This window comes from Megascapheus bottae, chromosome 4, assembly GCF_031878675.1.
Source record: "Megascapheus bottae isolate mThoBot1 chromosome 4, mThoBot2.hap1, whole genome shotgun sequence".
Classification (NCBI taxonomy): domain Eukaryota; kingdom Metazoa; phylum Chordata; class Mammalia; order Rodentia; family Geomyidae; genus Megascapheus; species Megascapheus bottae.
In genome coordinates this window covers 58,529,345-58,556,483 of record NC_143512.1, presented here as the reverse complement: position 1 = coordinate 58,556,483, position 27,139 = coordinate 58,529,345, and the positions used below count along the sequence as shown (strand labels likewise).

Genomic DNA, 27,139 nt, shown 5'->3' with positions numbered 1-27,139 from the left:
TTGTGTCTGTTTCTGCAAATAAACATGGTTGTCTAGGATCTGTGTGTCAGTTGAGGCAGTGTCATCAACCATGTAATGAACATTTGTGCCCCTCTCCATTTATCTATTGCAAGTTTTAGATAAGTATGTGGAGAATTCGCTGGGTGCTTTTTGTGTAAGTGATCTAAACGAGCTCCTTCCCTCCTCTTTTGCCACATGAGGCCACAGCAGGACCATATATGGTCCTGACGACTACTGGACTCTTCTGTGGACCAGGAAAGCGGCTCTCACTGCAGCCTCAGCCTACTAGTACTCTATTTTGAACTTCTCTATTTCCAAATGGTAGAAAACGAAGGCTAGTTGTTTACAAACCACACAGCCAGTGCTTTGTCTAAGACCCTTTCTTCAATTGTCTTTTTTCCATAGGTCACATTTTATTTATTCCCTTATGTGGTAACTTTTTATTGAAAACTGGGAATTTCTATTATTATATTACAGTAACTAGGACTCAGATCTCTGTCCTCTTTGGAATTTACTTTCTTGAATGTTGTAGTTTGCTGTGTGAATTTTCTCATCACTTTTGTGCAGTCTTTATTCGCTATCCTCATTGACCCATTTAAGTTTTGTTCCTTTAGTGGCCAGCCAGTATTTATAGCACAGATACCATGTTGCTTACCACCAAGAGTATATGTGAGATGAGATATGCCTTTAATATCCAACCATGCAGTGTTTACGTTTCTTTTTTTCATACATTATTTTATTGTAATTAATAGAAGGGTTACAGATAGAGAGTGCATCACTTCAAAAACATTGATACCCTTTCTCATGTCTTGGTCTTCATTTCCCTCTTCCTACCCACGCCCCTCATCTTGTTTTCCCCCCTTCCCTATCCAATTTCAAGTAACCAAATAATCATATATACAATATATCAGATAACAAGGTGAACTACTGTAACAATATGAGATAACCAAGGGACAGCAAAAGAGATGAGAGATAACATAGTACATTAAGGATAACAATCACTCATCATATGACTTTTGTTTCTATAGCCTGGAGATCCTTTCATTTGACATCATAGTATATGACTTTATGTATCTAGGTTTTATTCTATTGTAAATCTCTGCTAGGAGAGCCCAAGGTTTCTACTGGTTATGACAAATGAGGGAAACCATTGAGCCTATGTTCTTTTGAGTCTGGCTTACTTCAGTGTTTACATTTCTACCTTAGCTTCTACTTGCCACTTGCACAGAAACTCGGAGATGAGATAGATTTAAAGCCATCATAAATATTTTTCCTTGTTTCTTTTTTTCCTCCTTCCTTTCCCTCCTTTTCTTCCCTCTCTGTTTTCCTGACAGGATTCACTCTCCTACCTCTGCCTCCTAAACCCTGGGATTACAGTGTGCACCACAACTTGTTCAAATTTTTATTGAACATATACACAGTCACAAACAAATCCTTGGCTTTGTTTGTTTGTGCGTCATGAGTCTTGAACTCGGCCTGGGCGCTGTCCTTGAGTTTTTCAGCTCAGGGCTACCACCCTACCTCTGGGCCTGGGTGCTGTCCCTGAGCTTTTCAGCTCAAGGCTCCCTCCCTACCCTTGAGCCAAGCTCTACTTCCCGTGTCAGAACCTTTTGTGCCGGGGCTGGCTTTGAACCTTGATCTTCAGATCTCAGCCTCCTGAGTAGCTAGGATTAGAGGCGTGAGCCACCGTGCCCAGCCTAACCCTTTGGCTTTTTATAGTCACAAAACTTAAGTCAGATTTTCACACTTCTCATTTTTTACCATTTCCTTCCAAAGTTTTTGGTCAGTCTGATGTGTGTCTCATTATCACCTACTGCTGTAGACAGCAGAGACTAAAACATGGGCTTTGGTTTTTCTGACTCTTAACCCTGGGTTTATAGATTTAATACTGGGTGAGTTCCAAGTTAATCAGAAATAATGACTATTGTTTTGACCCTGACTCAGAGAGCTATAAGTCACATGGAGAAATAACAGGTCTTTATGAATAAGCAACGTTATGCTTTCTCTCATATCAGGAAAGTAGGCTATTTTTTTTTTTCAAGACAACCACTACTTCAGCAGTGGGAGACCGGGGGTCTAATATAAATTTAAACATCAAAAATTTTGCATCTCTTACCAGGATGCAACCATTTGTCTTGATGTACTACAGTAGGCTTTTAGATAATTTCCAGAAAGTTGTGAAAAGTTCATTTGGTCCTGTTTGACTTGTAGATTAAGGTCTAAAACAGAAGCTTGCATTCCTTAATCAGGCATTTTTCACTGACATCTGTAGTCCTTTCAAAGTTAAATAAAAAAGCAGTACTTGCTAACATGTCTGCATCACAGAGTCCAGCTTTTGAATTGAAAAATAATAAAATGGAGGTAATTGTGAACATAATTGTTGAGTTAATATACATGGTTAATGGAGGAAAAGAAAAGAGTGAGACACTTTGTACAGGTGCTTTCTCATTGGATTTCCACAAAACTCTTTAATGGTTTAGAGATTTTTGGCTCAGATGAGGAGATCGTCATTCACAGAAGCTGAGGGTAGTAGCTCAAGCCCATAAGTCTAGCTGTTTGGGAAATAATGTTGTATACTGAAGTTCAAAACCAGACTGAACTTAAAAGTTCTCCAGTCTCCATTTCAAAGAGAAGTCTGAGTGCAGAGAGAAAAATCACAGTGGCTGGGCATAGTGCTGTGCCCCTGTCACTCTCAGCAATAGAGGGAAGCCCACGCAAGAGGATTGTAGTTGAGGCCAATTGAAGCATAAAGCGAGACCCTTTCTCAAAATAACCAAGACAAGATGGATCTGAAGTTGTTGCTCAGGTGGCAAAGTGCCTGCTTAGCAAGCATGAGGCTGTGCTTTCAAGGTCCACTATAGCAGGAGGGAGAGGAGGGGAGGAAGAGGAAGAATCTCACAAAGGTTTAAGTTTTCTCTCAGCACTACCCCGATAGCGCAGGGAACCAGAACTTCAAATTCACTATCGTAAACACTTATTGAAGTCATGATAAGTAGAAAAATGCATGTTAGGGTTTGTTACAGTTTTTTTAAGGAAAATTTTCTTGCTCTTCAGTATAAATAATTGAGAAGATAAGTCACAAAGTCTAGAAAGCAATTTTTATCAATTTTTTTACTTGTCAAGGTTATATTCTTAAAAGCGTGTAATAGCCACTTTGACATCTATTGACAAATCATGTCAAGTTTCCGACTTACTTGAAGTGAAATATGTGAAACATTTATTCTTTTGGCCAACCTTTTGTTATTTTCCAGTCAACTTTTCTTTAGAGGTACAACATAATTTTAAAACCAGACAAAGGAGCATGGATTTATTAAGTAATTGGAGGTGGAGAGAGTGGGTAGAATCTTTGGGTTCTTTAAATTACCTACTTAGGACTACAATTTCCTTTTATCGAGTGATCATCTTTTTTAGTTATGAGCTTAATCCATGGCTAAGCCATTTCCACTGCAGAAATTACAATAATGTTATCAATAGCAAGTGCTTTCTTGTGTGATGGTGTGTTTGATGGATTAACACAATCACATATTAGCTCTTTGAGGTTGGTTTTATGGTTATCCTCAAATTGCAGATAAAAAAATAATAATTTATTCAGTATTACTCTACCATGTTATGCTACCATTGTTAAAAATCATGAAAATTCACTGACACATTGGGAGTTCACTCTTAGTGGCTTAATTTCACTGGCAATCTAATCCTATTAGTAATATCCTGTTGGTTAGTAATATTCTTTGGACCGTTTAAGTTTTGTTTGACATTATTTCTATATCATTGGCAATCTTTCTCCTTTTATAGAAAGATGTGCTTTTGTGGGCAAGAGAGGAAAGAAAAAGACATTTTCTAAAATAAATATGTTGTAGCTGGTTATCACATGGTTTAATGTTAGTGTGAAGTGTATTAATACTCCAGGTCGAGAGCTGAGGATCACAGTTCAAAGACATACCAGACAGGAAAGTCAATGAGACTCTTGTCTCCAATTAACCACAGAAAACCAGAAGTGGCACAAAATGGCTCAAAATGGTAGAGCACTAGCCTTGAGCAGAATTACTCAGGGACAGTGACCAGACCTCAAATTGAAGCCGCAGGACTTCTCAAACAACAGGAAAACTGGGAATAGAACTAAAAAGATTTGTTGCTTGTTGTGGTCTGCAGATAATGTAATTATTTTCATATTTTAAGTGAAGACTTTTTGAGTGATTTAATAAGGAAGGTTGTAGAAACAAAAAGTTGATAACCTGGGGATAGAAATAATACATTGCATAAAATAATTCAAACAATAACATTTTACTAAATCCTTTAGTGCTTTGGTTAAATATTTAATCTCTGTGTATGCATGGAAGTAAAGCTACTATAGATATTTGTCTAGGTTTCCTTACAGTGTTAGTATTTAAGCAGCTTCCATAACTTAATTTCACTGATCTTTGTACCTAAATGCTATTTCATTCCTACCTTTTCAGATGAGCAAGCAGCTGCACAAGATTCTAACTGGAACAAGTTTCTAGTTCCATATTTTCTGTGTTGAGCTTTTATAAAATATTATATTTGAATGAAAAGATCATAGCAAAATTGTTTGAAAACCATCCCTGACACCATACTTACTTATCTCTACATAAATGCATTGCTAAATTCTCTAGATTCAATGCATTTCCATTTCCAGTTGGAGATAATTTAAATTCAATGAAAACACAAATTTTCTAAAATAAAGTTAAGTTCTAAAATATTCTTTGAAGCTTAGAACATTTGTTGAAAATTTATATTGCTCATATTTAAGTTGCTTGCATTGAAATCAAGTTAAAAGTCATTCATTTTAGCTGAAAGCTCCTAAGCCATGTGTTAGAGATATGCACTGATCTTCTGATGCTTTCCAATGGTGCATATGTGAATATTGTATAGTAGATGAATTGGAGTGTGTTTATAATCGAGGGATTTGCCATGATTCTCTAATTTAAATTATAGGAATTAATTGCTTTAAGACAATGCAAAATAGGATAGTGAGTAATGCAATAATAGGATACTAAGTGTAAATAGTTCACAAATTGAATCTCATATATTTATTGCTGTTAATAGGTTTAAAGATGTAGCTCAGTCATAGATAAGTTGCCTGTATAAGGTCTGAGTCCCTGTAACTATAAAAATAAATGATAAAAAGTTGGTTATAATTAGGTGCAAATATTTTATAATCTGGTAAGAACTACTGAGTGTACGTGTATTTGATGAGTTGATTATTGTGTTTTCTGTGTAAATAACACTACTGAGAGAAGACTGTTCACACCATAACTACTTAAGTTTCACTAAAGAGTCATTCAGATTCTTAAACTTGAATAGGATGCTATACATGAACAGAGATCCAATCTCAATCGTCTACTGTAATTTGAGAATTTTCTTTCCAAGTACCATCTTGTATTGACATTTTGAAGTCTGGACTAAAATACATAAGCAAGGAGGAGAGAAGTTTGCTGCTGTACAATTAGAATTATACACGTATTTGTCTTAGCATTTTGATGACTTATAAGAATGGGTAAAATACATCTAATTTTTATTTGAATGCACTTATTTACTTAGTAGAGTGTTAGTGTACTGTCTGTGTGTGTATATACTCATTGCTGTGCTAAAAACAAAGATAAACTAGTTTTACAGGAATGTAATGCATGCTTCTATTTTTTAAGGATGATAGTTAAATGTTTTGGTTCTTATTTATAGGAAACAGAGTACTTGAAAGAGCATGCTTGATATCTTTTTCTGTCTATTTCAGTAACAAGATGTTTGTAGAAACATCTTCATACATTTGAGTAAGGAAAATGTTACTTTCAACAAAAAACAAAAGACGTGTTCATAAAATAATCTCATCATAGTTGCGTTATGAAAATGCAGTCTATTTTTAAAATGCTGTATCACTAGACAAGTTTGATTTCTAGGTTTGGAAGTCTGAGTGGCGATGTAATACATTCAGAAAGGCTTATAAAAAACATTGGCAACCAGACTGGGGAGGGGGACCTGGAAGAACATGCTAAACACCATGTGGTGTATAGATCTGACAAACAAGCATAGCGTGACTATGAGATAGGGATTACTGAGGACAAGCAATGGGAATGAGGAGGAAGAAAGAGAAGGAAAGGAAGATAGGAAAGGAGAGGGTGACGATGGTAATAGGTTCAAAATACAAATAAGCATGTACAAAAGAAAAATAATGAAATGTAAAACTTACCTGAAAAGGAGATGGGTAAGAAGTATATTATATGACTATATGAAAAAGATCACAATACCCTTTTGTTATATATAGTATTCTTATATTGTAGTTATGAATTAAGTGGTTGGGTATTTTACAAAACTAAATGCGTTCATTACTTCATCTGTGAACTTTTGGTATCTGTAACGAATAAGTTCCTAAATTCCTTTCTGGTTTCCAAGGCTTTTCTCAGTCTGCATTCTTGTTTATATAGCTTCATTGTCTTCAGCCTCTGCCACTGCAGTAGGTATGAGGGAATGGTTACTAATGTTACCTCACATCATTGTGACATGGTGTGCCTAAAGTGAAAAACACAAAGCACTTAATGACCACTGAAGAAACTGAGGTTCTAATTCATCCTACCTGATGGACACACCAGAAAAAAAATAGAAGATTGAAGACTAAGTTAACCATCTTGAGTCAAAGGAAGGCAATGGAAACAGAACAGCCTGCTTTGTTCACATCTAAATACATGTTGTGGTGCATATAGCTTGTGTTTGGATGGAGAGCTTTGTCCAGTCGCTTTCCTCCCCAGTTCTAGCACTTTTGAAGCATATTCATACCACTATTAGAGCCAGTATAGGAAACGTATCAATTCCTTTTTCCTTCATCTGCCCTCAAGGCAAGAAGTTCTTGTGATTTGTCAGGTTTTCTGTTTGTAAAGCCACATGCATGGACCTGTGTTGAGCATAAAGGATGTTCAGGAAAAGGGCCCATACTTTCTCTCTGCCCAAGCAGTAGACCCAGTCTTCCTCTCAGTTCAGCCGCCATAGGGGCAGTGGCACTAGCAAATGCCTTCTGTCTGCGATGCAGAGGCACCGTGGATTGCCTCGCGTTAGGCTTCATCTGCTACCTAATGCAATGTAACTGAGGAGATAAGATAAATCAAAGGGATGGCACTATATTAGGTTTGAAAGATGAGAGCTCTTCCAAAGTAATTGCATAGTGTATATTTCAGTGCTGTTGACTCCAGGAGGTTATGGAAGGTAAAAGTCTATGCAACAAAGCCCAATCTTTCAAAAGCTTGGTAATAGGTAAGCAGAGTTATCGCTTCCAGATTTCCTAAGAACAAGTAGAATTAATTCTTCATTACAAAACGTCTTTGTGTAACCTCATTGTTTTAGTCTGTCACCAGTTTAAGCATTTACTATAAATAGAAAAGACAAGAAAAATCCACGTAAGCATTGGAGATATATAGCTTGGTTGAGGAACACAATGTGCCTAGTATGTGCAAGAACCTGAGTTTAGTTCCCCATACTGGGAGAAAAATACCTTTAGTGTGCAAGTGTATATTAAATAAGAAAGGTAAAATTTCCTCTTTAATGTTATTTCCTTTTTTTTCTTTTGTTTTAATTGTATTTTATTGTTGGGGGATTTACCCTTACATTCATCAGGTAGTAGGTACATCACTTTTTTTTTTTTTTTTTTGCCAGTCCTGGCCTTGAGCTCAGAGCCTGAGCACTGTCCTTGGACTTTCTCAAGGCTAGAACTCTACCACTTGAGCCTCAGCACCACTTCTGGCTTTTTTCTATGTATGTGGTACCCAGGAATCGAGCCTGTGCCTTCGTGCATGCGAGGCAAGCACTCAACCACTAGGCCAAACTCCTGGCCCTGGTACATCACTTCTTAAACATTGATTCCCCTTCTCATTTTTTTTAATTAAAGAATTTATTAACATTGATTTTTACATCATATTTCAAATGACATGTTTAACAAACAAGTGTTCAAGAAGGGAATCTCTATTATAATCACCGGCACTTAGTTTTTAGAACATAATCAAAATTAGGCGAAGGTTTGTATATCATAGATACATATTAATTTATGAAATAAAACATTATGTCTATAGAGTCATAGGTTTTTATATCTATGTAATTGTGTTTATATTTCCAATACCATGTCCATAACATTGGATATGCAAATATTGAGTCCTTGCTCTTGCACTGTTTGGATCTAATAGCCACATATTAAGGATACCATGCACCTTTTGTTTCTTTGGTCTTGACTTGTCTCACTCAACACGGTTCTCTCTAGATTCATCCACTTCCCTGCAAATGCCATTATTTTATCTTGTCTGTTGGCTATGTAGAACCCCTTCTCATTTTTTTCTCCCACTTCCACTTCCCCTCCATCATTTTGTTTTTCTCCTTCCCTTCCCTATTTCAAATAAACAAATAAAGCTATAAACACTATATCAGGTAACAAAGTTAGATACAGTAAGCACATGAGATTAACCATAGAGGGGAAAAGAGAATAGAAATAACTTCACATAGCACATTAAGAACAACTATCACAAAGGTAAACCTCTGTTTCCATATCCTGGTGTTCATTTCGCTTCTATTGCTAGATCATTCAGAATGGATGCATTTCCCATCAAATTTGTGAATATATTTGAGAACAATTAGCCATTACTAAATTGTTACCTGAATGTAAGAGTTTACTTTTTTTTTTTTTTTTGCCAGTCCTGGGCTTGAGCTCAGAACCTGAGCACTGTCCTTGGACTTTCTCAAGGCTAGAGCTCTACCACTTGAGCCTCAGCACCACTTCCAGCTTTTTTCTATGTATGTGGTACTGAGGAATCAAACCTGGGTCTTTGTGCATGCTAGGCAAGCAGTCTACTACTAGGCCAAACTCACGGCCCCATACATTTATTTTTAACATTAGAGAACTTTGTATATCCCATTTACTGTATAGAAAGCCATCAGTTTAATTTAGGAATTCAGAGATGGAAAAATGCTGTCATTGATTCCTACTGTTTTGTAGCCTACAGTGTGTGAACGAGAGCTGTGTGTATTTGCTTTTCAAACCCTGGGAGTAATGAATGAGGCTGCTGATGAGATAGCAACTGGAGCTCAGGTACTGGTAACAATTATTTCTAGTTTTCCTTTGAAAGATTTGTTACAAGTTTACTAGACTTGCTTTACTGTTCTTTGGGTAGATTTTTTTTTTGATGGCTTCTTCTTAAAGATAAATTGGCATTGGAATGTTAAGAAATACCTTTTTTTCTCTAATGTGAGTTACCCTATTTCGTAGCTTCAAAGGGGAGAAATTAAAATATAGACTTTCTGTTGTTTTAAAAATAATTGGAATTATTTCTTACATGGTGATGTTGAGCTACAGAAACTTTGTCAAATTATTTCTAGAACAGGTGAACATGGAATGGTAAAAAAAATCTATAATCAAAAGAACATTTTAAGTTTGGGGCCAGGAGTTTGGCCTAGTGGTAGAGTGCTTGCCTAGCATGCATGGAGTCCTGGGTTCGATTCTTTGGTACCACATACACAGAAAAAGCTGGAAGAGGTACTGTGGCTTAAATGGTAGAGTACAGCTTTATGCTGAAGAGCTCAGGAACAGCATACAGGCCCAGAGTTCAAGTGCCATTACCGTCCAAACAACAACAACAAAAACAAAAACACAAAAAAATTGCAAAGGATGTTTGCTCCTGGCCCTCAAGAGACTGAAGCAGGCAGTTTTCAGGTCAGAGGCCAGCCGAGGTAACATACTGAGACCTTGTCTTCAATAAAAACAAACACAAAAACAAAACAACTGAAAACAATGAAACACATGCCATGTTCTGGAAAGGATAAAATAAATGACAAAGATGCTGCAGTTTTACTAGTTCAATTTACTAGTTTGTTTCCATTAGTATTGCAGTTGTCTTTCATTTTAATCATGTAGGAAACATGACTAAATTACTCCTTTATGAGAAAAAAATGACAGAAACTTGACTTAGTAAAGTTTAATGAAGAGAAAGGACATGTGGGGGAGGGAAGAGGGTTAAGGACTTCATACAAAAACTTATTATACAATGCTATATTATTTTAATACAACGTAGTATTGACAAAGAATAAAATGGAAGAAAATAGTGGGTCATCCTTAAAACTTGATCATTAAAAACATGTTGAGTATCATAATCAATACACAATTGTTTAGTAAGTGTGAAAGGAGCAAAGGACTTGTAACATGAAGGAAATGGTATTTCAGCTTTTTACTTCACACTGTATATAAAAAATAGATCCCAAGTAACTTAAGGAATCGCTTTAAAAAAAAGATACACAGTAGAACAGAGCAAAAGTAACAAGTCTCACCTGAGCAGTGGGCCAGTTTCTGCAACTGGACAATTTTGGAAAACACAAAGGCAAATGGCGTATTTTACATGCATTCTATTTCTCAGTTGAAAAATAAATAGTAACCATTGTGAAAGAAGTATATAAAGCGTATCATTTTAAACAAACAAAATTATATATGAAGTCAAAACACCTGAAAAAGAAGAACATTCTGAAGGCCATATCAGATTAACAGAGAAATTGAGTATAATAAGTTCATGAAGAAGGAATAAGAGGTAGTAAAAGAAAGAAAATGTTCAGCCGGGCACAGTGGCTCATGCCTGTAATCCTAGCTACTAAGGTGGCTGAGATATGAGGATCAAAGTTCAAAGCTAGTCCTGGCACAAAAGGACCGGAGACTCTTATCTCCAATTTACCTCTAGAAAATGAAGTGGGGCTTGGCTCAAGGGTATGGTGGTAGCCTTGAGCTGAAGAGCTCAGGGACAGCACCCAGGCTGAGTTCAATCCCCATGACCTGCCCCACCAAAAAAAGGAGGAGGAGGAGGAGGAGGAGAGGAGGAAGAGGAAAGGAGGGAGGAAGTGAGGAAGGAAGGAAGGAAGGGAAAGGAAATTTTTCAGTAGCAATGAAATTCGTGAGGAAATACTTTATTTTTATTTCTGCAAGGACATATGTCTACTATTAGGCCTGGTGCAGAGTTATGGCACAGTCACTAATTAATGTAGACAGGTCTCTGAAGTATGTCCTTAACCTAGTCATGTCACTGATCTACTATTTAGACACTTGATGGAAAACTATGGATGACCTTTTTGATATTATGAATTATGAATAAAGTCACACTGTCATCAGTAGAACAGTAGCCTTCAGGGGTGTGAAAGAAATGATCTCAAAGTTAAAGTGAATTTTATTAACTTGATAAAAGAACAGTAATTTAAATAGGTTTAAGTGAGACTCAATAATAATAAAGCAAAATCTCAAAAGCGCAATTTTATATTGCCCCTATATAAAATTACAAGTTTGCATATTAAGACCTCTGAGAATCCAGAAAGCTAAGAAAATGACCTGTATTTACAAGGGTCTTAAATGTATTTAACCACAGGGAACATTTTTATTTCCTTTTCTTTCAGTATGGAAGCTATTTTTACTTGTTTGAGATAATTTTGATAAAATACTAAAAGACATTTTAGTATAGTCTGATATTCATAGCTATGTAAAAATAATTTTACATAGGTATATGGGTGTATATGTATATGCACCTACATTTGAAATTCAAGTAGTACACTTAAAATTTGTGACTTCTGCTATACATAGCAGAAGATATAGCATAGATATAGCAGTTACAGCCTAGAAATAGTAAATTATTAAGAAGGAAAATTGAGCCACCCTCACATTAGGATACCTAAGTAGAATAATGGGTAGCTTTTTCTCTCAACAAATGGTTAAATTCCTGGAAATGATTTTTAAAGAGAAATGTATCTTAATTACCTAATGGTTTTTATAGGGTTCTATTGCTTAATCAGACCCATTTGATGTTTTAACTCTAAACATCAGTATTTCAAGATCAGAAAATTCAGTTTATTCTCTCCAAAGATGGCATTTTTTTTCTGCTTTACTTTGAAGTAGTGAAACCCAAATGCCAGTAGTGTTTCATAAGGGAACCATTTCTTTAAAAAGAAAGAAACTGCATCCATAGTCTCAGTGTATCAGTTGAGCACAGCAGCTGCCAGGAATAAGAGATGGAGACAACAGTGTCTTGAGATCTAAACAGCTGTCATTCTGGACCCCTAACTACTAATTCAGCAGAATCAGCACCCTCTTTCTTGCTATATTTTAGTCATTTATAAATAACAACAACCATATACAATCAGAATTGCAGTGTTTGACTATTATTGCTCTAAAGTTATAAATCCACTTCTTTATTTAGGTAACAATATATATATATATATATATATATAGGCTGTTTTTACAGTTAGTTACTTTGTCACATATCTGGATATTTAATCAGCTGAAGACTTGACTGATTTCTTTTTTTCTCATTTGCAAGAGCTCTAAAGTCTTCCATGTCTGAAGGATGGAGGATGTTTTACTATCCAAGCTACCTGAACACTGACCTGTCTAATTCCTAGTGTTACCAGAGAAACTGTTAGTTCATAGTAGTGCTCGTGACTAAGACACAATAAATTGTGTTTGGAGGTAGCACATATGTATTACAGTTAATAGTATTGGTCAACTTATTTTTAAACATATGAACTATAGATCTGAGTCAGTGCTGGCACGTTCTTATAAACATAGTTGGGCAGGAGAGGGTGAGTCAGTGGGAAACATTTGGTTGTAACTACTTTGTATGTGTCTTTCAAGGTGGTGGATCTTCTAGTATCTATGTGTAGATCTGCGTTGGAATCTCCTAGAAAAGTTGTCATTTTTGAGCCATATCCTTCTGTGGTAGACCCCAGTGATCCTCAGATGTTGGCCTTCAACCCCAGAGTAAGTAGTTATCCTGCCATGTCCCACATGGAGTTCCCAATTACAGTATTTGAGATTTTACTTTCACTGGAAGGTGAGCTTACCAAAGCACATCCATGCTTATTTTAAGATTTTTAAAATAATTTTTGACAGTCTGATTGCAGCCCCATTTGAATAGTTAAGGGTCACAAGGAGAGAGAGGTACTTTTTCTTTTTCTTTCGCCATTTTCACTTCATCCTCCCTCCTCTCCTCTTCTTTCCATAACTACCCAAAAGCTAGTGAAAGCTGAATTTGTGTTTTTAATGGACTGGCATTTCTTACATAACCATTATGTTTCTGTAGCCATTTTATAAATACTTGGGAGGATTAGTCATAATCCTTCTGAAATAACAATAATTTCAAAAAGCATGTGAGATAAAATTGCCTTTGCCTATATTATATCATTTGTCTTGAATCATTTTATAAAGTCTCTAGACTGTCTCCTTGGAAGACCTTCCCTTTCCTTTGTTCATGATGGGATCAGAGCCCATGTTTTCATTACGTAAAAAAATAAAATGTGTATACTTTTACACACTGTCATAAGCATTTGATAACAATATTCTGATAAACAATAAGAAAAGCAATACAGAAATTTGAAATGGTCTTTTGTCCAGAAGGATTCTCTATTAACTTTATTGGTTATTGTTTTAGTGGTAAATGCCTGAAATAAAGGCCTCAGATCTTATTTGTATTTCTAGACTTGTCCCATACCATCGAAGCATGATTTTGTGTCCTTAGATAGGGAATAACACTGTTTGCTTTGTCCTCCCCTGACTCTGGTTATAAATCCTGCATCCTTGAGCCATCTTATGCAGTCTTTTATGTACATAAAGCAATTATTGCTTTCAAACTGACCCTGATGGAAAATTTACATACAGAAATAATATATCTCTCAAATGCTAGGTAACTTTCAGAGGCTTGTAAGTGAATACTATTATTTTTCTCATTATTCAGAAAAAGAATTATGATCGAGTAATGAAAGCATTAGATAGCATAACTTCCATCAGAGAAATGACACAAGTAAGTATGTTGCATAACTCAGTGTGCTTGAGTAAGATTGTGTTTTAAGAAGGAGAGCATTTTTGTGAAATGTGGATTTTTTATTATTCTGTTTTTTATTATTCTATTGAAATCATAAAAAATGTGCTGTACTAGGATATTTTAATGAAATTATGCCAGTGTATTAACACGGAAGCATTATGGTTTTGGAGTTCAAGTGCGTGATTGTCTTGCTATTCTACTCTGTAGCTGAGGCAAGAGCCTAAGGTACATGTAGGGACGTTACGATATTTTAAAGCAAGGATTTACGCTACTACCATCTTATGTGAATTTTATTTGATGGTAGCAATTTCAAACATCATTTTAAGGTTAAAACAAATACAAATATTCTTTCAGGTAAAGGTTTTGCAAAAATAGTTTGGATATAACACAATTTAAAATCACTTTGGAAGATGAACTCTCATTCAGGAGGCTCAGGTGGAAAAGGTGATGAGCAAGATCAAACAAGCATATCCTTGGGCTGTAATCCCAGTACTTGGAATGGCACATAGTAGTGAATTATTGAAACCTTTCCACTAAGAAACAGTTTAAGAGAATTTTCAAAACATCACTGTGAAATGAAACTAATAAACTAAAGTTGACAGTGTGGATTGTGATTACAGCTTGTGTGAGTGGTAGCAAGGCTTGAACTGCCCTGGGGGCCTGTGGGCATAGACAGACAGCACCTACCTTATTACATGCTCTGGGAAAGGAATAGGAGGATTTTCCTATCCATACACTCACTTAATGAAAAGCACTACTCTTTCTTTAGTATTATCTATATGTCTATTTGAAGACACTGCTCTAAAGTACGTTTACATTCTTGACTTTGTTTCATTTATTTATTATTCACTTACATACTATATTAACTGCTAATATCTGCCAGACAATGATACATAAGAAGTCTTATATACTATGATCCCTTCCAGTTACTTTCATATAGTCACACTTCTATGTACTCAGATTCTTTCTCAAACTAGCATTTATTATTTGCATAAAGTTACTACACAATAAAAGCAATTTTCATTGGGAAAAATATATTTCAGTGTCTTTTTTTTTTTTTTTTACAAAATTAGACATGTTTGGTCATGCCAAAGACTTTAGTATAGGGTATTTCTGTTATACCCTAGACCCAGATCGTTCTTGAACTTAAAAATAGCTACCAGCTCTGAGTCTAGAATCAGCTCTCTGCCAAAAATTGCTTGCTTCCTTTCTTCTGGGTCATGTGTAAGCTATTTTAATAGGAGGCAATGTGGCTGAAGGAGCTCATCCTAGGAAGTTAGAGGCCAAAGTTGTCTTAACTGACTCAATAGTGATGTGCCCTGTGACCTTGGCTTCTGAGTAGTTTCACTGTCAAGGTAGAAAAGAAATGCTGCAGCCTTTTTCAGAGTGTGCTGCTGTCAGGTTTTATTGCATCAAATCCTCTCCAGTATAAATATCACATCTATTTTTATTTTAATAACCTATTGGTAACTCTAACTTGTCATAGAGAAGTAGCTTTGTATTCTGCAAAATGTGTAGTCATTTGGATAAATTCCATTGTTCATCATTTTAAAGGAAGGTTCTTAGGTAAAATTGCATCCCGCTTTTTTTTTTTTTTTTTTTTTTTTGCCAGTCCTGGGCTTAAGCTCAGAGCCTGAGCACTGTCCTTGGATTTTTCTCAAGGCTAGAACTCTACCACTTGAGCTTCAGCACTACTTCTGGCTTTTTCTAAGTATGTGGTACCAAGGAATCGAACCCAGGTCTTCGTGCATGCTAGGCAAGCACTCTACCACTAGGCCAAACTCCCGGCCCCCTGCTTTCTTTTGAGAAGGTCTTCAGTGTGCCCCAGATATGAACATGGGTAGTAACTATCCAAACTTTTGTTTTGATTCTTGCATTAGAATTAGAAGTGATTACTGTCAACCAGAACATTATAGGATCCTTTTCAAAGGTGACAAGTACTGTAGTACTGAGACAGAGAGGCTGCAGTGGAGAAGAGGGTGTTAAGTATGGAAAGAGAGAAGGCAGTAAGCAAAGGGGGTATAGGGAGTGAAAAAAATGGACAAGAAGAAGGGACCAGGAAAAACGAAATTTACCTAAAAATACTAGGTGCAGCATTTCTGAAAATAGTAAGATAGATAAGATAGAATGTAGGCTTTGTGGTTTGACAGCATTACATTTTCTTGAGCAGTAATGTGTGTGTGTGTGTGTGTGTGTGTGTGTGTGAGAGAGAGAGAGAGAGAGAGAGAGAGAGAGAGAGAGAGAGAGAGAGAGAGAGAGAGAGAAAAGGGGGAGGGTGGAGAGAGGTTGTGTATGTGTATGTCCTTTAGGGAAATAACCTAGTACAAATATGAGCCATGTTAAAATTTGGTCAGGTCTCTGAACACAACAGTAAGCAAAATCCTTTGTGTCAAATGGAACTTCAGAGTTCCCATCTTCTTGGGGGATATAACTTGGGGATAATTCCTGCTATGTCGAGGCTACAGATTTTCAATGTTAACTAGATGAGGAATATCATTCGGTGTGATTTTTCATTTTGTAAAACTGGGGAAACCACTTGAAAGGGAAAAAAAATCAAGAACTTTAATACCATTTTACTTTCAGGCACCATATCTGGAAATCAAGAAGCAGATGGATAAACAGGACCCCCTCGCTCATCCCTTACTGCAGTGGTATAAAATATTTTAGTTTTTCTCTTAATGTAATCAGCATCTTTTTCTACTGCTTCTCCTGGAGGAAAAACAAATCTTTTTTTTCAAAATGAATTCTGCAATGCTGCTGTTGTGCAAGCTTATGAGACTTAGTGATTATAAAATTCAAGAGTCCATAACGACTCTCACTTTAATTGAAACTTATACGCCACAAGGGGGAGAAAATGCCATTGCTCGTTGTCCCAAGGGTTTCCAGTGCTGTTCACAGTAGTTTACCTGCAGTCTTAAAAAGATGGGATAAGCTAGATTGCTCGTGGAAGGCATTTCGGTTCATTTAATTTTCTAGTTCAGTGAGGACTAAGTGATAAAACTCTTTGAGTCCTTCTTATTGAACATCTTCTGGAAATACGTTTTGTAACTTTTGCTTCCTTAACAAGGACACAGTAAATTTGATCAACTCTGCTTAAGAGTTAAGAAGTACTCATTCACAGTGAGGGTGGGGAAAGCTCTATAGCAGGAGTCCAGCATGGATTCTAGTGAGCTGACTGCCACGAGGATAGGTGTTTAGAGAACTCACCCTGCTGTGCAGCCAGGTTCAGATGAAAACAGAACTGGAATTTATCAGTAATTATTGTAAAGTTTTAAAGACGATATAAGGATCATGAGAGATTGGCCTAGGCAAACATTTCTTCCGTATAACACCCATGAGGTTTTAAGACATAAATGTGGACAGAAGAATCCAGTATTTTCAAGATTCTTTTAGGTTTTTTTTTTGTTTTTGTTTTTGTTTTTTTTTTTTTTTGCCAGTCCTGGGCTTAAGCTCAGGGCCTGAGCACTGTCCTTGGACTTTGGACTTTCTCAAGGCTAGAGCTCTACCACTTGAGCCTCAGCACCACTTCTGGCTTTTTTCTATGTATGTGGTACCGAGGAATCGAACCCGGGTCTTCATGCATGCTAGGCAAGCACTTTAACCACTAGGCCAAACTCCCGGCTTTCAAGATTCTTTTCACTGCTCATTTAGTTGAATTTCTATATTATACATTTAGTGTATTCAATACACCAGGACAAAGTTTCGATTTAGAATCCTGTCTTCTTTGTACCTGTTGTTAAAATCTCTTATCAAACTTCTGACATACTTTTTTCATAACTTTTGAAATTTTCTCATCCTATTTGAAACTGAAACAAAAATTTGAGTGTCTAATCAATTCTGTTCCTCATGATGTTGGCCTGCTTGTTAACGTTCTCTTACTTGTGGTCATTTCCTCTAGCTTGCTAGTTAGTTGGGTCCTTTATTTTCAGAGAAAAAAAAAAGCTTGATCACAATGGCCTGAAATTTCTCTTCTTTACTCTGGTTTACATATTAGAAAATGTGAAAAACTTGATTGCTTCAAACTCCTAATTTCATTTTTTTTAAACTCAGTATCTTAAGTAAGTTGGCTTTTAACCATAAGCCATTGTATAAATCTGCTCAAGGAGATCCTCAAATACTTATATTTAAATGATATGCATGAGAACTCATTCTCAACATAAGCAGTACAGAAAGAAATAGAATAAATAGATGCATGAGTCAACTTCTTATGCTTATGTAGATTATCATTATCTTAAAGTACCAAGTACCTAGAAGTGATCCTTTTACTGATAAATGAAGGTATGTACACTAAATTTGCATTAAATTAAGAAATTACATCCCATTGTGACTTCTCAGATTATAGCAACTTTCTTGTTACATAAGCTCTGTAAATTATTTGAGGAAGCAAGCAAAATCTATACCATTAGATGAAACTATACCAAATTTTTTTTTTATTCATGACACAATAAAATGCATTTTAGTCACTTGTTCACTAGAAGAAAACTTTTTTTTTTTTTTTTTTGGCAGTCCCAGGGCTTGGGCATTGTCTTTGGACACTTTTTGCTCAAGGATAGCTCTGTCACTTCAGCCACAGCGCCCCTTCTGACTTTTTCTGTGTATGCAGTTCTGGGGAATCAAACCCAGGGCTTCGTGCATGCTAGGCAAGCACGGTACTACTAGGCCACACTCTCGGCCCTAAATTTTTAATATTTATTTAATATAGTAAATCATATTTTTGTGACTGATTGATCATTTCAATTCTAGGGTTATTTCAAGTAACAGGTCACATATTGTGAAACTGCCAGTTAACAGGGTAAGTTGTTTTCTCACATCTCATGTGGAGTGGGGAGTCTGGGGGAAGGTGGGAAGGTGGGAACACTGATGCTTGATGTTCAGGCCCCCTCTTCTGGATGAAGCAGACCCAGATGAAGGCTAATTCATCTGGGAATTGCCAAATCTTTCTAAGGTAGCCAATTCAAACTTTTGGAGACTATAAATCTCAAGTGTGAGATTTCTATTATTACATTTCTGTGTAAGTTATTTTTAAGTATAAAAAATGGGAAACTTTGTCAAGCAATTAATTCAAAAAGATTCTGCTTTAATTTCTTTCCATGTCCAAAGGGCAAAATTGTGTTCCAGCATAGTTAATTTCTATTCTTAGGAATACCTGCAAATAAAGCATACTTTAAACTTTTTCTTCTTGAAATAACTTTTTTTTGTGTGTGTGAGTCCTGGGGCTTGAATTCGACCTGGGTGCTGTCCCTGAGCTCTTCAGCTCAAGGCTACTGCCCTCCCCTTGAGTCAAGCCCCACTTCCCGTTTTCTGGAGGTTAATTGGAGATGAGTCTCAGGTCTTTTTGTGCCGGGGCTACCTTGATCCTCAGAACTCAGCCTCCTGAGTAGCCAGGATTACATGTGTGAGCCACTTGAATTAACATTTCTGTGTAGCAAATGCCAGATATTTCCCTAGTTGAGCAATTGGTGTACACCAAGGAAATCCTATAATAAATGTCCTCAAAATATATGACTGATCTAAGAACTGATGTCCCCACTACTTTGACGACTGTAAATGAAACCCCGTTATACATTATCCCAACAATAAAATACAATATATATATATATATATATATATATATATATATATATATATATATATATGGCTGAGAAAGCAGACGTGCCTGAATGTTGTAGCAGTGTCTTTCTGCTGTTTCTTTCTTTTTAGCCTGCACGATTGTCCTTCATCTCAGAAACTCATGAAGTAATTAATCATTTATGCAGGGTTTTTAAATTAAAAAGAACTTATCAATAAGCCATTATGTGTAATTAATATCAGCTGCTCTACCTTGATATTATATAATTGTTAGACCTGTAAAATCCAAGGTTGTCACCTTCCTGCTTGTATTAAAAGTTGATGTTGCCATTTGTCATTGCTTTAAATGACAGCAATTGAAGTTTATGCATACTCCGCATCAGTTCCTCCTTCTCAGCAGTCCACCAGCCAAAGAATCAAACTTCAGAGCTGCTAAAAAACTCTTTGGAAGCACCTTTGCATTTCAGTGAGTATGGCTTAAGGTTGATGGGGTAGATCTCGCCCAGGTTGTTCAGAAATGCACAAGGAAAGAAACTTGCTTTTTCCAGTAGTTGGAGCATTCACTTTGAATAGTCAGCTGCATAGAGCTTGAATTCTAATCCCAGAATGTTCACCAGCATCATGACTTACTGTACTATATGACCAGTTTGAAGGATGACTGACATTTTCCATGTTGCCTTTCTTTCCTTCCCCTTTCTCCCCCCACCTTTTTATTTTTTTTTTAATAAAAGTGGCTCACACATCGAAAACTGGCACTCCATCTTGAGGAATGGTTTGGTTGTTGCCTCTAATACACGTCTTCAGGTAAAGTTTTTGAATGCTTCACTAACACCTTATTAGTTTTCTGTATTGAGCTTCAGTAAGCATTCTTGCTAACATGTTTTACTTGCATAAGGAGAAATAAATGTGAAACATTTGGTGGCATTTCTAATAAGAACTGTACATTTTCACAAAATACTTGAAGGAACATTAACTTATATACAGTAAAAGAAAAAGGCAAGTTCCTTGTGAGAAAACAAAGGTTCACTTAAACCATATGAATATTGTGGCCTTGATTCCAGCATTCAGTCCTTGAGTCCTGTGCCTCAGTGTGAATCCTTTTACAGGATAAATTGCATTAAGAAGCAAAGTGGAGATGGGATACCAAAGAGCCACCTGACACCAGCTCCTCAGCCTTTTGGGTAGTACTCCACATTAGTGGCTATTTTGGCTGTAGCTCTAATCTTTGTTCATGCCTTAACTTCTCACACATCCCATTTTGCTTTCATACAGCTAGGTTTTGCATTTGACAGAAGCTGAGATAGATGTTACGATACAAGTAAAAGATGTAATTAAATGTAAATGCTCAGAAACATACATTTATTGACTTGATATTCTAAAGGCTACAGAGACCTGCTGAAGATTTTTCAATAGCAAAGCTCCTTATAAGTACAATGTCTTAGAAGAATGAGATAGACGACAGAGAGGGTTATATAACCAAAATCTGACTAGATTCTTATATTAGCATATGAGTCTTAATCAAAATTCAACGCCTATGTATTTTAACCATTTTTACTGTTTTCCTTGTTTAAGTCTTTTAAAAAAATATTCTCTTATCTTTAAGTAATTGTACAAATTGCCATCCAACAAAATAGTTTATGAATACAGGGCACTATATTGATCAGTGTCCTCCCTTTCAGCATTCTCATCCACCTCTTCAACCCATGCCATCCTTTACTTTTGCCAGTCTTGGGCCTGGGCACTGTCCTTGGATTTTCTCAAGGCTAGAGCTCTACCACTTGAGCCACAGCACCACTTCTGGCTTTTTTCTATATATGTGGTACCGAGGAATCTAACCTGGGTCTTCATGCATGCTAGGCAAGCACTCTACCCCTAGGCCAAATTTCCGGCCCCAACTTTTCTAATTTTTTAAGCTATTTATTGAATTTTCTTTTTGCCATTTAATAAAGCAGTTTGTATATGTAATGCATCTTGCTCTGTATCATCCCTTCAAAATTTTCACCCTGCCCCTTGGATCTACCATTTCCCTTTTTTTCTCGATTCTGTGCTGTAGACAATGAATTCTTGACCATATGATCCCCTTTTCTTCTGTCTAACCCCTCCCCTTTATTTGTACTCATTTCCTGATACTTACTTTGTTGGACTTTGACATGGTCTTTCTAAAGAATTATACTATTTAGGCCTTTCATAGAGTCTGTTCTGCTTTAGTTAATTCATTTGTAACAGCTTGCATACCACCCAGTGTGTTTAGTTTGTTTTGAGACTTTTTGAAGGGATTCAAATAAAAACTGGCTAGAATAAGTTATAGTCAGTGATTCTTTGTCACTGTCAGAAGAAGAGGGAACATTTATCAAGATTCTTTTCCTTCTGGCTGTCATTGTCCATATAACAACTTTCTCTGCAACTTTAACCACAAGGCTATTTAGTAGTATTTTCAAATTAGATACTGATATAACTGAGCTATCATTTTCTTAAGACTTTATGTTTCAATGTGAAACTACTTACTTACTGTAAAATATTGACATCTACACAATTTCTCCTATCTTCCTATTCAGCTCCATGGTGCCATGTATGGAAGTGGAATCTATCTTAGTCCAATGTCAAGCATATCGTTTGGTTACTCAGGTAATCTTGTAATTTCATTTGAATTTCAGTTTTTATCAGGTTCTTTTCTCATATTTTATATGCTCTGGGAAAAGCTTTCTATTAATAATCATTCATGTTAATAATAATAAATAAGGCTAGAACCTTTTTAGGCATTTTTTTATCATCGAATTTATTTGTTCAGTGTCAAGTCTAAACAAAGCTCAATTGAAAATGTCCCAATGTGATTGTGGGGAAAAATACTTTGGAATAAATAGGAAGCATGCACTGTAAGTGGTCAATTGAACCTGTTAAGTTCAAGATGTAGGAAGAATGATCACCAGATTATTAGAATTGATGATCCTTATGTACCAGCAGAGGGAGATGGAAAATGAACACAAACCACAGAGAATTACTTTTTTATTTTTATTTATTTATTGTAATGTATAGAGGGGTCACAGTTACATTGGTCAGACACAGGTTACATCACTTCTCACACATTGACACCCCCTTTCATGTTTTTGTCCCCATTTCCCCCCTCCCACCCCCTGCTAATCGTTTTGTTTTCCTCCCTTCCCTTTCCTATTTCAGATAAACAAACGTATATACAATATATCAGGTAACAATATGAGAGTAACCAAAGGCAACAAAAGAGAAGAGAAATAACATAGTACATTAAGAACAACAATCACACAACATAAAGTTCTTGTTTCCACATCCTGGAGATCATTTCATTTAGTTGTATCCTATGTGGACCATTTAACCTATGTTCCTTTGGGTCTGGCTTACTTCACTTAATATGATTTTTTTCCAAGTCTTTCTATTTCCTTACAAATGGGGCGATGTCATTCTTTCTGATGGCAGCATAGAATTCCATTGTGTATAAATACCACATCTTGTTGATCCAATCATCTACTGAGAGGCATCTGGGTTGGTTCCATAGCTTTGCTGTGGTAAATAGTGGTGCAATGAACAGCATTGTGCTAGTGGATTTAGTATGTCCTTGTTTCTGGACCATTGGGTAAATGCCAAGTAGTGGAATTGCTGGGAGCTCAAAGTCTTTTGAGGAACTGCCATACTGCTTTCAGTAGTGGATGAACCAGTTTACACTCCCACCAACAGACTAGTAGTCTTTAGTCCATCCTTTAATGGGATGGTTGTTTCTTTGAAGATTTGTTTTGGAGAGATTCAATTGTTTTAGCTGTAGATATATTTTAGATATGAGGCCTTTGTCTGTTGTATGGTTAGTGAAGATCTTCTCCCACTCTATGCTTTCTATTTAACTTGATAGCTATGTTCTTTGCCATACAGAAACTCTGCAGTTTAATTTAGTCCCATTTGTCCAAGCTTTCTTTAATATGTTGTGTTTCTTGGCCCTATTAAGAAAGTTTCAACCTGTGCCAAGGAGACCTAGTGTATCTCCTATTCCTATTGTAAGGTTTTCAGTGTATCTGCTTTTACCTCCAGGTCTTTGATCCATTTGGAGTTAATCCTGGTGTAGGGTGACATAGAATGATCCAACTTTAGTTTTCTGCAGGTACTTAACCAGTTCTGCCACTTGTTAAAGAGGCAGTCTTTCTTCCATTCTATTTTTTTTTTTGGCTCCCTTATCAAAGATTAGGTAGCCATAGGTCTGTAGGTTGATTTCTGGGTCTTCGGTTCTATTCCATTGGTCCTGAGGCCTGTTCTTATGCTAGTACCAAGCTTACACAGAATTATTAACATAACAAATGAATACTTTCTTCCTTTCCTACCGCCATCATAGATGGTAAATTGTTTCTTTCACATTTTCAAATATTTTCATATTCCTATATCAGCACTTGTAGTTGGGATTGCTTGTGTGCTATACATGTATATGTGTTCACATATGTGTGCACATATAGACAATCACAGTACATTATGCCAGGCAATATTCACATCTCTTAATAGAAGAGTAGCAAATCATATTGGAGCAAAACATGAGGATTTAAAAATTGTTACAATAAGCTGGGAACTGTGGCTCACCCTGTAATCCTAGCTACGCAAGCTGTTGAGGTCTACGGATCATGGTTCAAAGCCAGCTTGAGCACTAAAGACGGAGAGACCCTTATCTCCAATTAATTACTAGAAAACCAGAAGTGGTGCTGTGGCTCAAGGAGTAGGGTGGTAGTCTTGAGCTGAAGAACTCAGAGACAGAGCTGGGCCCAGGGTGCAAGTCCCATAACCATTTAACAAAAAAAATGGTTACAGTGGTTCTTTGAAGTACAGAATGCTAAATAAATGTTAAGAAAGTAAATACAAGTCTTAAATATGTTCAGTATATCCTCAACACAGATAATAGAAAATTCTGTCTCTTGGACTCTTCTACGTACTCCTTAGGTAGACTCACAGAAATGATAGGTGTAGAAATTGTGTGAATGGATATAAATCTTTTGTTCTGTGTGTACATTTGTTTAGAGAGAGTCCATGGCTTGTGTCAAAATCTTTAAGGCCTTTGATTGGGAAAATTTTGAGACTCAGGTAAAGGGGCTGAACTTGGAGACAAAACACTTGTTTGGCATTTATGAGGCTGTGGCGTTCAACACAGAACTGGGGCTGAGAGTCAGATTCTTACAGAAAGATGAAATAGCTCCAGTGCTTTGTTTTGCGGGCTAAGAGTGCAGAGGTTATTGGGTTGGATGGCACCTTCATTGTATGTCCTTTGTATTTCTCTCAGACCTACATGTCTGAAATACTGGGCCTGTTCCCACCCATCTGCAGTGTCTTTTGGGGAGTGCCCAACTTGGAGAGGGTTAGATAAACACATTTGGCAAGTTAGAAAATAGATTTTAGCTCTTTTCAATATGCCATTTAGTCAGAAGAATGTCAACTTTTTGTGTATTGGTGAGGAAACATTTCTAGTATGGACACAAGGCTATTCTAAAACCAATTTAAACTTTGCTTTTCTAAAATCTTTCATATTAAGAAATGATGAGTAAGCTTAGGCTTCCAACTACTATAGCCAAAAGAACATCGGTAATTTTCCTGGTTAGCAGAAATGGTAAATTCTATGCAGAATTGAGTATAATGATTCTCAAGGTGGCAGTGTGGTATATTTTTCTATCATTGCCAGTATTTCTCATTCCTTATCATACTTTCATATATCCTTTTAAAAGCTACATAATAAAAATGGGAGAAATCTTTTGATTTCTTTTGAAGACAAAATTTTAAGGATTGTCAAATGAGTTTTGTACAAAATAATGTTCTATCAGTGCAAAGAAAGCCAAACAGGTTGCTAGTTCCCAACACTTTGTGGATCTCCCCAACTCATTAGCCATTCACCACAGTTCCTGGGACACAGCAGAGCCCGTTGTGTGCCTCTGACCCTAGTGAAGGAGACTTCTCCACACAGAAAAATTTATCAGATAGATTGTACTTCTAGTTGCACCAATCCGCTTTGTCCCTAAATTATTATTTTGCTGATGTTTGCAGGGATGAACAAGAAGCAGAAGGTGTCAGCCAAGGACGAGCCAGCTTCCAGCAGTAAAAGCAGCAATGCATCGCAGGTGTTGTAGTGACTCAAGTGACTGCATATGATTAGAGAACCATGGCCTCATTAGCCGGCAGAACTTCAATAAATACCTGGGTTTATTAAGTCTGCAGACTTGCTTTCAGTGGTCATTACTCAGAAAGGAATAGAATGTGTCCCCAAATGCAGTAACTGTATTCTCTCTGCACAATAATTGTGTATACCATTTATTCAGTTTGCACTGTAATACCAGTCTCACCTGAGCATTAGGGGAGAGAGGGGACTAAAAAACAGATAAATATTCCCAATCTTTGTGATATAGAGGAAGTACAAGCAGATTAAAAGCACACTGAGACAGAAGGCTAAATTCATGAAGAAAACTACTCAGGGGAAAGATATGCCAGAGGCTCACAGGCAGAAGGTGGAACTGGAGGGAATGTTGAATGAGATGGTGAAAGAAGGATACTCTTTAAGACGATAACATTTGAGTAAAACCCTGTAGTTGGTGTACACATAACCCTTGTGGTATCTAGAAGAAAAAAATATTGGGAAGACTTATGAGTAAACCTAAGTTCCATGTTTTTTTTTTTTCAGAGAAGCAAGTATATGCCGTGCAAATAAAAAACCCATCTGATGAATAATGTAACTGCAGCTTACCTTGTAGGCAAAAGCAAAACGAGAAAAACCTCAGATTTTCTTATGAGATATTTTCTATGACTTTGTAAGAGAGGGTTATAAGTAGTTAATCTGGAAGGATTGATTTTAGTGTTTTTAAAAGGTCATTCAAATTTAGTTTTATTTATCTTGAAATCAATTTGACAGACTTTGAGTTAAAATAAAATTGAGCTCTAGTTTTATGCTGTGAGACTGCTGAACCCTAATTCAACATTATTTTAATTCACTTATCTTGAAAAGAATTTAAAAATTATTGTAATGATTATGTATAGAACTTAAATGGTACAACAAAAACAGCTAGAACTAAGAAAGCACAAGGGTATTAATTTTTAGCCTATATTGATATTTTTCTTCTGGCGCTGGCTAAGTGAGATCTTTTCCTTAGGCAGTGCTCTCATTTTTCACTTGTAATTTTTCAATTGTTTGTTATTTAGTCACAGAAAAAAGGACAACAATCCCAATTCCTACAAAGCCGTAACTTGAAATGCATCGCCTTATGTGAAGGTAAGTTCATGATGTCAGTTTTATCTTATCTACACTTAAAAATTCAATTATGCTTGAAGAATTGTCATGATGGGATAGTGGAAGCATTGTTCCTTAAGCCCATCTCAAAGGTCACAAATGGAAATGAGTAAAATTGAGATCATGAAGGTTAAGACTAAATTGCACAACTGGCAAGAATTCAGACAGTGCTGTGTTTTATTGCTGGAAGATATTTCTGAATGGTTATGCTTATGCCTCCTCTTTTAAGTTAAGATTTGAATATATTTTGCAGTGAAAAATCTTTAAAAAATGGACCAAACACTGAGGAGATAACTCAGTTACTCCTTTTTTTATACACTGAAATTTTCTCATTCTGAACTTAGGCCAGAAAAATTACCAATCCATAATAATTTTCTTTGTTCTTGTTTTAATATTTCATTGGCCAAAAGTTCATTTTATTTTTCTTGGGGGGAAAAGTTTTCCATAGCTACCATGAGCATATAGCTATCAGTAC

General features: G+C 36.3%; 1 protein-coding gene across 1 annotated transcript in view; it reads left to right on the top strand.

Annotated features, from left to right (window-relative positions):
* The window catches only part of Parp8 (poly(ADP-ribose) polymerase family member 8), a 176,011-nt gene that overhangs the window by 134,345 nt on the left and 14,527 nt on the right, over positions 1 to 27,139 (top strand). The window contains exons 16-25 of the mRNA XM_090331960.1: positions 8,984 to 9,076; positions 12,644 to 12,769; positions 13,743 to 13,808; positions 16,413 to 16,480; positions 18,573 to 18,621; positions 19,751 to 19,863; positions 20,129 to 20,201; positions 21,953 to 22,022; positions 25,431 to 25,504; positions 26,577 to 26,646. Coding sequence (XP_090188086.1) covers positions 8,984 to 9,076; positions 12,644 to 12,769; positions 13,743 to 13,808; positions 16,413 to 16,480; positions 18,573 to 18,621; positions 19,751 to 19,863; positions 20,129 to 20,201; positions 21,953 to 22,022; positions 25,431 to 25,504; positions 26,577 to 26,646 — 802 coding nt within the window. The remainder of the gene's footprint in view (positions 1 to 8,983; positions 9,077 to 12,643; positions 12,770 to 13,742; positions 13,809 to 16,412; positions 16,481 to 18,572; positions 18,622 to 19,750; positions 19,864 to 20,128; positions 20,202 to 21,952; positions 22,023 to 25,430; positions 25,505 to 26,576; positions 26,647 to 27,139) is intronic.